The sequence below is a fragment of the Mytilus galloprovincialis genome, chromosome 13 (genome assembly GCF_965363235.1).
Source record: "Mytilus galloprovincialis chromosome 13, xbMytGall1.hap1.1, whole genome shotgun sequence".
Taxonomy (NCBI): Eukaryota; Metazoa; Mollusca; class Bivalvia; order Mytilida; family Mytilidae; genus Mytilus; species Mytilus galloprovincialis.
The window spans coordinates 20,265,246-20,277,941 of NC_134850.1; the positions used below are offsets into that span (position 1 = coordinate 20,265,246).

General features: G+C 31.9%; 1 protein-coding gene across 1 annotated transcript in view; it reads right to left on the reverse strand.

Moving 5' to 3' along the window:
* The window catches only part of LOC143056112 (uncharacterized), a 39,631-nt gene that overhangs the window by 7,869 nt on the left and 19,066 nt on the right, over positions 1 to 12,696 (reverse strand). The window contains exons 7-13 of the mRNA XM_076229193.1: positions 12,174 to 12,264; positions 9,288 to 9,319; positions 7,017 to 7,142; positions 6,111 to 6,313; positions 4,955 to 5,125; positions 3,962 to 4,148; positions 1,684 to 1,829 (exon numbers count right to left, since the gene is read on the reverse strand). Of these exons, the coding sequence (XP_076085308.1) occupies positions 1,684 to 1,829; positions 3,962 to 4,148; positions 4,955 to 5,125; positions 6,111 to 6,313; positions 7,017 to 7,142; positions 9,288 to 9,319; positions 12,174 to 12,264 (956 nt within the window). The remainder of the gene's footprint in view (positions 1 to 1,683; positions 1,830 to 3,961; positions 4,149 to 4,954; positions 5,126 to 6,110; positions 6,314 to 7,016; positions 7,143 to 9,287; positions 9,320 to 12,173; positions 12,265 to 12,696) is intronic.

Below are 12,696 nucleotides of genomic sequence, written 5' to 3' on the forward strand. Positions count from 1 at the left end.
CATTTGCTGATACTCAGTCACGTTAAAAGTTCGGCACATTTTATTTGTCTTTGCAACTTTCAATATCTGAGGAAAAGAGAAATTACGCTACACGTGAAATTGATACTAAATTATATAAAATTGATAATGGAAATGGAGAATATGTCTTAAGACCACAACCCGACCAAAAAGCCGAAACGCCCAAGTTCAAAATTTATGTTGTTTATATATGTAACACTCTCAAACGTGTTCATTCTCCCAAACGTGTGCGATTCCCTAAAACGTGTATATTTCGCCAAAACGTGTCCTCAAAATCTTAATTCCCCCAAACGTGTCCGATTTCATTTCCCCAAATGTGTCCAATAATTGTTGATCGATAAAAAGGTTTTCACAACAACTTCTCAGAATTTTGAGCGGTAATATGTCGTCAGCGACGTCAATAACATTTATGACAATTCCGTGGATCCATAAAAGTAGACGAAACGATTGTACATGTCGGATTTCGGTTGGATTCTAAAAATAGATAACAGTCACTATCAAAAGACATGAATGGTGGTTTTTTTGGGGGGTACTATTACGGTATTATTACCGGAAATGAAAAAAAGTAACGGGGTTGAAAGAGTATACTTATAAGCATAATTTTATTAAATGCTGGTTGTTTATATTTCAGTGGCAACTATTTTATGCACATTTTGAGCAAACATAAAAAATGCAAATACTTGATTTTGTACAGTTAAATCTATCATAATTAACTAGGCGAATTCTTTTATGTTATGGACTCAGTTGAAGTTTAATTAAATGCACGAATTATTCTTATCAACTCTTTTAAGTATGTACTGGTATTAAGTTTTTAGTACCAAATTATTTTGGTTTTATCATTACTAAATAGCCATTGGCAATAGGAATACATTTGTATGTACTAGTATAGGCATCCTTGGTATCAACTTTGTAATTTCTAATCGTTCATTACTTACAATAACTAAAGGAATAAATGATTTGTGAAAGATGTATTGGCCGTTTCCGAATCTAATGCATCCTGGGTAATGTTTTCAAAAGCGTACACCAAAGCGTTTTGATTGGTTTAAACGTTATAAACAATGGAAATTAAACCAATGACGTAACGTTAATTTCACTTTGAGTGAAATTACCCATGATGCCTTAGATTCTGAAACGGCAAATTAATCGACTTACTGAAAATAATTGATTGATTTCTTATTGATTGCTTAACATTCAGTGGCAAATTTTTCATACATATTCAGGACGAGAACATATCAAAAATAAAAACAACAGATACGTGTAGGACTACACGAGGTTTTGGGTTGTTCGTCCCCAATATCACCGAACGTGGCTATGTACTTTTACATCCAATCGGACGCCTGATGGATGGCAAAGTTTTACTGTCAGTCTAAGAACGCCTAATTAACTAAGTTCTATTATCCAGTTTCAACTTCGGTGAAGGATAATAGACACGTTTGGGGGGAATTGGTATATGCGTTCTTAAGAAAACGATTTGGTGACCTTTAGCACCTACACAAGTTTTGCAGTTCAGTAACGTTAAATTGACATGTTTGGGTGAATGGGACACGTTCAATATGCAAATCAATATGCCACTTGACGTTAAGCAGCCATCACAATTATCATCATCTTTTATTATCACCTTTTATCCTACAAAAGTATTGTCAAGTGTTCCAATAGTATAAGTACCTTTCCATTTTCCATTGTAGTGTCAACGTATTTTTTAATTGTGTCATCTGTGATATCCAAGCCATTTAAGTCTCTCTGATAGATACTGGAATGAACATTGGGTTCTTTGGCAGTCAAAATGCCTTTATTGACTTCAATCTCAGTAACTGTAATACAATTTTTATTAAATTAATAAAATACACAGAACCCTGAGTCACATCTGCAACTGCTGAGTCTTTTTATCATTTAAACAGAGCAGAATATAAAATGTCTGACAAAAGCATGAATTAAAGAAGGTTTTGGTTGTAACATACTAGAATTCTATGCAAAACTTTCACAATGGCAATCATTATTACTGCTGAGTAAGGTAAGAACTTTTCGCTTCTGATTTCTATTACATTTATGCAATATGTATTAAAGGAGATGCAATGTCCAGTTAAATGCAACAGCAACACTTATAACACAGAACAAATCATCTAGAGGTCTACATAAGGTCTTCGTCAATAGACATATGTCTATACTGTATGAAAACCTCTTAATACTTTTGTGTTAATTTTAATATCACCAAATCATAGAATGTCACATCCGGTAGCATACGAAAATAGGCCGCAAAAAAATATGCCCTTGAATTTGACAGTTGTAGGTAACTAATCTTACATTTCATAGCAGCAAAATATTTCTAGGTCATAAACATATCATATAATCTCGAAAAACATGTTTAACCCCTCCGCAATTTTGCGCCTGTCCCAAGTCATTTATTAGTCCGGTATGATTTTTAATTTTAGTTTCTTGTGAATAATTCGGAGTTTAATATGACGACCATTATCGCTGAAGTAGTATGCATATTTGTATAGAGTCCCGCTGAATATCAGGTTGCATTTCTGTAAATATTGACAATGCAATTTCCCATAGGAACTCCTTTTACGGCTAAAACTGTACCACTTTTACTATGAAGTTTTGAAAAAAATCTTATCCTAGAATTGAAAGTTCATATGCACCACAATTGTTTTCAAAGGTCAAAATATAGGGCTGTGCGGCATATTTTTAACGTTTATATGCCCTGAACTTCTCAGAGTTTAAACTTACACTAATTTTCTTAACTACCCCTACTTCGAATGAAAGGTTACCACAGATTTCAATGTAAACAATATGCACGTGTTTATTTACTGGTAACATTCCCAAGTTCTGTCTCTGCGATATGGAACACAGAGAGCATAACTGGGAACCAGTATGAATTTTCTATGAATATTCAATTACTCCCCAAAAGAGGCGTGTTTTGAGAAACAGCTGTATTTACAAAGTGCAACCTGAAGAACGCCTCCGGATACGGGAATTTCTCGCTTCATTGATTACTCATTGGTGGCCTTAGGCTGTTGTCTGTTCTATGTTCGGGTTGTTGTTGCTTTGACACATTCCCCATTTTCATTCTCAATTTTAATTTTATATATCTTCAGCATTTCAAAACACCATAATTTTTTTATTTAGGGTTTCTATACAATATTTGACAACTTGAGTTAACTAACAGTAATGGTTATTTATTTATATGCAATGAAATGTTATGTAAAAACAAATTCTATAGTTCTAGACAGGATAAAACGTGATTTATGCCAAATATTTCTTTTTTTGAAACAAAGATACGATTGTTTGAAAAGTGAAAATTTAACTAAGACTAAAAGGGGAAAAGAAATGTAGGTATGACAAATACTAAAACGTTACATTATATGCAATGTTTCATAGTTAAGTTAAAAAATGTTTATCTCATTCTGTATCATTCCTATTAAGACTTTAAGAAAATAAAAACCAAAAAGGGCTATGCAAAATGCATTTTTAGTTAAAAACGACGGGTGCCACCTGTGGAGCAGGATCTGCTTACCCTTCCGGAGCACCTGAGATCACCCCCAATTTTTGGTGGGGTTCGTGTTGCTTAGTTTTTAGTTTTCTATGTTGTGTCTTCTGTACTTTTATTTGTCTGTTTGTCTTTTTATTTTTAACCATAGCTTTTGTGAGTTTATTTTCGATCTATGAGTTTGACTTTCGTCCCTCTTTTAAAAATGCTTTTGATTAATTAGTCTTTTATATTTATATATTTACATATAAAGGACATGGGGTTGAGTGCTTTTAAAAGGCATAACATATATAATAATTTTAATGCCTCCAGTGTCGCCCCACTCAACAAATATTGATCAGTCCTCAAAACATTCTAGAGACTACATTTTGGTATGAATGCATGGTATTTTTATATTCTGAAATCATTAAGTTGAAGTTTGTTTTTCATTTATTTTTCTTAAAGGATTATAACCTGAATAAAAGTATTTGTGAAGTTTGTCCGTGCTGAGTTGTTTAGCTTTACAGGCTAACGTTGCTGCTTTCCTTAACACTGTCTGTAGAGATTTAAAGGTTTTCGCCCAGCCAATTGTATCTTTATTTCTTTGTTCATCACATCCACCAGAGTGATCTCCAAAGAATTTAAACTGTGACCTAATTGGCTGAAAGAATTAAGATTAAAACAGTAACATTATAGCGGTATATTTAACATTGCCATAAACATGATAAAGCGCGGAGGTTTGGATATCCACAAAACCAGGTTCAACCCACCATTCCGTAAAATTGTCTAGCTGTACCATGTAAGGTATGAGGCAGTCGTTATCTACTAGTTAGTTTCTATGTATGTTGCATTGTTGTTTGTTTTTGTTTCACTTCATTTTTATGTTGTTTCGTTGTTTTTCACTTATAGTTGATGTGTTCCCTCTGTTTTAGTTTGCAACCCGAATTTGTTTTCTCTCGATCGATTTATGACTTTTGAATAGCGGTGGTATATATACTATTGTAGCCTTATTTACGACCGCGTTAACATAAATAATTATTTATCATACATATGAATATATTTGCATCGTCATTATTACACCAATAGACCCTTTTTTGCCAACTTAAGAAAATAAAATGAAGTGACTTGATTAGTTAAAATCAAAATTATCAGTATCAGTTTATAAAGTATAACATCACTTACTATCAGTGTAGGGTCCCGGATAATGTTTTTACCATCAGTCAAACAAAAATTTGTAACTGTAACGTGAAAATATGTTTAAAGCTAAGGACACTTTTAAATATATTTGGAAGCACAATACCAAAATCAACAATTCCTATAGAATATTGAAAACAATACGTTTAACAATTTCTTGCGTCCGAAGCGCTTTTCTGGATTTATCTTCATCAGGAAGGCTCAAAGAGAAACATTTGAAATCCGAAGATGTATCAGTATCGAAACCGTTGAAGAGCTATATGTCAAAAATACCTGTAAAATGTACAGTGGTGGTATAGCATTTTCATCTAATAAATACCAAATATCCAATAGTTCGGTATCAGACAAAGAGTTTTTCTCGGCAAGTTTCTTTAAGGTATCAAATTCATCCTTATCAATTTCTACTGGGATTGGTCTAAATCCATATCTGTCACCTGATATAAACTAAAATGTAATAAAAAAAAAAAGGTACGTACAAAAAATGAAATTCAAAATTCAAATGCATTTTACATGTATTAAAGTATATGATAAATTAGTTGTGATATTTTCTATGAAAACAAGTTTATAAAGACCAATTATGTTTCTACGTATACATATAACTGTACAGTTAAATTGTTTAGCTCGGTAAAACTTTAATTTTCATTTCTATTTTTCTCTTAACAATATCTAAAACGTGTATACAAATGAATACAAAGAAAGTGGAAGACAAAGTTCATGATTATCTTTCTATTATTAACATAAAGGTAAACAACTGACCTGGATCCTATCTTAATCATATCTCTCTTTTCAAAAAGGAGTAATATGACAGTTGATGTTCATTCGTTTGATGTGTTTTATCATTTGATTTTGCCATTTGATTAGAGACTTTCCGTTTTGAATTTTCCGCGGAGTTCAGTACTTTTGTGATTTTACTTTTAACTTTATCTCATTGGATATCATAAATAGGCAAATCAACATTCCAGTTGCAAACATTTAGAAATGTTATTCATTTTTTTTAAACGTGTTGATAGAATGCCATTATTGAGTTGTTTGTTGCTTAAATTGTTACTTTTGTTATTGATGAATTGTAAAGTTGTTCATGTTATTATCTCCCTTTCTTTCATTATATACAGCTACGTTTTTTAAAAGAAATACTGCTAGAATATAAAAGGTAAATCTATAAAAAAAAAAAAAAAAAAAAAAAAAAAAAACCAGCTCAACAATAATGAAATGAAAGATATGGTCTTAAACATCAAATAGTAAAGGTCCAAGCTCACTCATTCATTCAAGAACCATAAATCTTAGATGCAATACAACCACCAATTTTCAATTAATTTGAGTATCTACCATACTCAAACCAGATAAATTTTGGAAGAGATTTTAGTACATTAAATTAAATACATTTTGAAACTTTAGTAGTAAAGTTTTGATTGAATGTCTTTCAACTTACAATGAAATTAGGTCCTAAAGAAAGGTTCTGACAATTTTCAACCTCTAGCAAACAAATTTTTTCCACCGAATGGTCATTTTGGCTATCTTCAGTTACACCCCAGCGCATATCTACAATCTGAAAGTCAAGGTCATATTTGGCACAATAATCCTCTAGGAATGGATGGACCTCTTTGACAATGGCATTTCTTTCAGCTCTCATATCTGAATTATATACATAATAAATATAACCTAAACCAGAAGAAAAGAGTTTGTGATGTCTGAACAGAGCCAGTCTCCACCCTTCAAGTTTACTTATTATTTATATGATTTAAAGAGAAATACATTAAAAAGCTGATCTATAATTCATATTCTAAATGTGCCTTGGGACTTCAGAGATGATCAAGTATTTTACTCTGGCGGCCATTTCTTACATCATATAGAAAACATGCTCATAGAGACCCCACACATAATATTCATGCACCCGCTTATGGCAGACTTACTATAAAGAGAAGTTAAAAAAAAAGTTATTGCGATTTTGTTTTTGAATCTTTTGGATGCCATGCTTCCAATCAAATTGTAGTACAAAATCATGCAGTTAACACTCTAATAAGTTCTAACATTAAAAATCTAAAATCAAGACGGCTATAACTTATAAAAAACATTCTTAATAACCTCTGGCTGCCAGGCAAATACATACAAAAAATGAGAAAAGGTGATCAATATTATATAAAAAACAAGAAGATGTGATATGATTGCCAATGAGACAATTCTCCACAAGACACCAAAAATGACACAGAAATTAGCAACTATAGGTCACCGCCATATTGGTTATGGGAGATGAAAGGTTCGACAAATAATTCATCTATTACTAGCACCTCTTTACATGGGCTACAATAACAATAACAATAAATAATGTGATAAATACCAGAAAAAGTAGAGCTCATAAATATTCTGACTGTAGAGTGAGGTAAATTAGGTAAATCATCCAAGCATCCTTCCAATAACCTCTCAAACTTAGCTTCAGCTTTTTTTGTCTGTTCTTTTATTTTACCTGCCAAAAAAAATATTATATTTATATTAACATATAGTTTTCATCACTTCAACAAGTGTTCTACGATATTTCTCCACTCGAGACAGTTAAACTGTAATATCTAAAGCGCGAGGCTTGCCGAGTTTTTTAATAAGTTAAAATTTTACTGTTGGGAGAGGATAAATGTCACTATACACGAGATATAGTGGTCGAATCTTTTTCTCTAATGATTTTATACTTCCTTTTCTTAGATTGGCAGAACGTTGAGTTCTTTATATGTGATGTTATCAGGCATTGTCGCCTTTTTTTCATGACATCACAATGGGAAATTTAGAAGAAATCAATAAAATTTTAATGTCATAATTAAATTTTGATTAATCATTTGTTGAGAACAGATATTTCATTAGTGATGACAAATGTTTTTTTCAACACCGCTCAAGAAATGTGGAAATAGAACAAAAATTAGACAACTGATATATATCATTACAGTGAATATAATCAACATAACATAAATATAAGATTGCCTTTCAGGACATTTTAAAAGGAGTTCCGGTCTCAGTTTCAAAAGAAACAACTTTTTGAAACACTAATTTATATTGACAATGGATTAATAAAGGAATCAAAAGAGCAAAAAAAAATATATATAGGTCAATAAGCTTGTTTTTTATTTTTTTAGATATTAGCCATTGAAATTTTGGCGGGAAAATATTCTCTCTTGACTTTGTATAGCTTTATCATTGACAAGGGTTAATATAAGTTCTAAAAAAATATAAAATAAATAATTAAAATTTCATATTACTTTTAGAGACGGCTTATCATTATGCATGTTAAAGATTTATAAAAAGAAAAATGGGAATCAATGGGCAATTTTTTTTAAGGCATTCAAATGAATAAAACCAGAGGATTCTGAAAAAAAAATTCGAAACATGACAAGCGAACTTCCTTAATCAACCAATTTTTGGTACATGATTCTGTCGAAGTGTTTCTTCCTTTTCGATTATTATTAAGATAGCATAAAACTGTAGTATTCTAATTGTAACAACACTGTGTATGCTTTCTTTTTAGTTTAAACATCGGTAACTGCAAGTATTTTCGGATCTTTACTCTTTGTCTTTCACTGCTGATGCTTCATTATCGGTCACCGTCCACTCTGCGTTTTGCTAGATGCCTTTCTATATGTATTTCTCTAGTGAGAAAATAAAATTGATAATGGAAATGGGGAATGTGTCAAAGAGACAACAACCCAACTATAGAGAACAGAACAGAAGGTCACCTTCTTCAATGCAGCGAGAAATTTCCGCACCCGGAGGCGTCTTTTAGCTGGCCCCTAAACAAATATATATACTAGTTCAGTGATAATGAACGCCATACTAAACTCTAAATTGTACACAAGAAACTTAAATTAAAAATAATACAAGACTAACAAAGGTCAGAGGTTACTGACTTGGGACAGGCGCAAAAATGAGGCGGGGTTAAAGGTGTTTATGAGATCTCAACCCTCCCCCTATACCTCTAGTCAATTCAGAAAAGTAAATGCATAACAATACGCACATTAAAATTCAGTAAAAAAAGCCTTTTTGGACTGCTATTTTTGCATTGATTTAAGGTGGTACCCAACACTTTCACTAAAATCAATTTGGCTCGTTTAATTTTTATAAAACTTAATCCTTTGACAAAAATATACAAATTTCAAAAAAATTTGAACCAACCAATTTATCAGAAAAATTACACTGGTTATATAAAAGTTTGACAAACACTCATTTTGATCATTGAGAAGTTTTATATTCCCTTTACAATGCAACGTAATTAAAACGTTTAGCTGATTTTACAGAGCAATCTCCCTGTAGTGTTAGGTACTACCTTAAAAACCTTAGGTTTTCTAGTTTGATGTGTTTTACATTTGTCATTTCGGGCACTTTCCTAGCTAACTATGCAGTATGGACTTTGCTCATTTTTATACGGTGACCTATAGTTGATAATGTCTGTGTCATTTGGTCTCTAGTGGAGAGTTGTCTCATGGTCAATCATACCACATCTTCTTATTTGTATATATGATCAATGTAATTTAGTCATTTACAGTATAATTGTCTGTTTATTATGAAAAACGTTTCATTTCGAAATAATGTATATACAATACAATGCTGTCGAGAAATATAAAGAACTTACTTTCTTCTGTACTTATTGTTGGCTGTATATTTCTGCAAGAGATAAATATTCAATCTTTATTTTGCTAAAATTAAAGTAAATAGCAAGTTAAACACAATACAATATACAGGGTAAATACAAGATGTAAAAGAAGTCATATCAATGTTCAATCTTGTTGACTAAATGTGAGTTAAATTACCTTGATGTGCATGACATGTATAGATTATCGGGATTTCTACACAATGATAACGTAAAAAATCAGCCGCGAGCCACAATGTGAACCTTTTTGGTGAATAAGCGTAGCGAACGAGCGAAAATACTTCAAATTGTGCCACGCGGCTGATATTTGACGATATCTATACGAAAAAAAAAACGATTATTTGTTTATCGTTCTGCTACTGGTCTTTCCTCCCTCTCTAAAAGAGTTTTACGCTTGACAAAAGCAAGCTTGATTAACGTCTCCTCACACATTGTGACGTCGCTGATAACTTCTCCTCATACATTGTGACGTCACTGATAATGCATGTTCTCTTTTCAAAGCTGTGATGCGAGAATTACGGAGCGACTGAGCAGGGAGGGATAGGCGATTGGAAGGACGATAATCTAAAGAACTAAGTCTGCGTCTCACAGAAAAAAAACAAAATAACTGAAATAATGTCATATTATATGGATTTACCAGATAAAGTTTGGTGTCATCAATCACAAAGCTATAACTGATTAAACTATAAATTAATACTGATATGTCAATACAGTAAAAGAAAGAATTAAAACTATTCTTTCTTGTCATTATAGGCTTTTGTCTTTGAATACCTTCACCGATGTATTCCAGTATCGATGAATTTCGGCAATAACACAGCAAAAGTGCGATGGGAATTCCATGTTGAAAGAATGTAAATAGACGTGTACTGGAATGTAAATAATAATGACTGACTCTTAATCAACAAATCGCATACAAAAAGTTCAGGAAAGTTAAATCAACCAGTGGGAAGACAGGGTAAGTATAAACAAACACTTATTTGTTATGTGCTCCATCATCAATGTGATATGTGTTGATTGTTTATCAATTGTGTTGTCTCGATCCGGTAAATTTCGGTAACACATGTGACAGTTATACAGCTTGGAATGAACAGTCACAGAATGGAATACTATTTTTCGATAAAATAGATTCATTGTAAATTTATAAATTAATGTGCAATTGAGTATATATGCATGGATTTGTTCAATAATTTTTATAATATCAAAGTAACAAGAAACTCGTTCCATATGTCTTTAAGCTAGAGACAAGGATGAGACCATGTTAATGTGATTTCAATACTTATTCTGCCTTTTTACATGACAGATGCACAGATTGTGTAAGAACTTTAAACTTACTATCTCAAAAGATTATAGGTTGGCAGAAGAAATGTTAGCACAACAAAGCATATTATTTTCACCCAAAATCTAAAAAAAGGTTTGGCATTTACTGCTGAATGCAGTATGTGTACTGCAGTATCAACAAATGTTTAAGAAAGTTCGCTACTCAGTTTTGAAATAACAAGATTCTTGGAACACTAGTTTATATTAATAGGGGATTATTAAAGGAACCAAAAGAGCAAAAAATATATAGGTCAATGTGCTTGTTTTCGAGATATTAGCCATTGAAATTCTGGCGGGAAAATTATCTCTCATTTTTCATAGCTTTATCATTGAAAAGTTTAAATTCTCATAAACTTTTAAAAAATAACAAGGCTTTCATTAGACTTTTAAAGATGGATTATAATTATACATGTAAAGATTTATAAAAAGGAAAATGGGAGTCAATTAGCAAAAATTTTTAAGGCTTTCAAATTAATAAAACCAGAGAATTCTGAAAATCTGACAAAATTTACAAAAAATGACAAGCTAACTTCCTTAAGTCAAAATTAATCCTTAACCTCCTGCATGCCAGATCAACACCCTATCAAGATGAAACACAACTCAGCGTAATATTTAGACAATTTCGATGGATATTTCATAGTGTGTCTTTTTATGTTATAATGTTACACTTATATCTCAGGTTAGGGTGAAAGTTTACGCCAGTTAAAACGTTTAAACCCGGTGCATTTGTATGCAACTGTTTTGAGTAAAGAGCCAGGTGTTCAGTGGAAGTCGTTTTAAGATTTTGTTCATAGGGGTTCCATTTTTTATTTTTTTTCATTTGATTAGACTGTATGTTTTTCTGTTTCACACTTGTAAATGTGGAACACTTTATAACTTGCTGTTCAGTCTGAACCAAGGCTTTGTGTTGAAGGCTGTACTTGGAACTATGATTATAAACTTTTTATGCATGGTGACTTTGATGGAATACTGTCTCATTGGCATTCATACCACAGCTTCTCAATTGTTAGTGTGCTTCACAGGGTTTTTTCGTTTCCCTTATTTTATACAGATAAGGCTGTTGTTTTTTCTGTTTAATTTGTTTCACACTAGTCCTTTGTGAGCTCTTTATAGCTTGCTGTTCCGTGTGAGCCACGGATATGTGTTGAAGGCCGTACTTTTACCTATATTTGTCAACGTTTTACACATTGCTACTTGGATGGAGAGCTGTCTCATTGGGACTCATACCATATCTTCTTAATTATACGGATCTAAAGTGCTTACACAATCTTTCAGAAAGACGGAAAACAGGAAAACAATGTTGATTTATTGTTTTTTGCTTTACGTCCAGTGACAAATATTTCATGAATATCCAGGACGAGAACAAATTAATAAAATACTTCGGTTCTGTAACATGGGTGAACTTAATCAAGTCACACTTCCTTAAAGATAACTGTAAGAGAGAAGAAAATCGGTGATTCTTGAATAAGCATGAATGGAATAATATATAATTGGGGAAAATGATATCAAAGGTACCAGAATTATTATTTAAGAAAGTTGTATCAGACATACTTTGTAACAGGTTTTGCCACTTTCGATTTTGCTGACTGAAATTTCTTGGCTAGTAAATTTTTCTCAACTAAGGATGACATTCCTGTTATACCTATGACAACAAAAACACTATTACATACACATTAGATTTTTTTAAGTGCAGATTGAATAGTTTGTAAATAATAAGATACATATATATGATATATTATTATTGTTTTCTACTGATAAAAACAAATCAAACTCATAAATAAAACGAAGTATTTGTATAGACCATGTAGACAGAAAAAGTCATGTAGTTCTCTTTTTGGATGTTGTACCACCTGTGCCTCTATGTATAGCTTCAATTTTGTAGAAAAAAAAACACGAGCAACATAATCCACATAACCCACACTTTATAAGTCTGTAATATATCTTGCATAAAATCATTATTTACAATTTCAAATCATATTATAGTAAAGGAAGATAATTTAATTTGAATTTAGTTCCATCTTATACTTTGGTAATGTATAAGTTGCATAAGAATGGAATTTTATTGATGCGACTG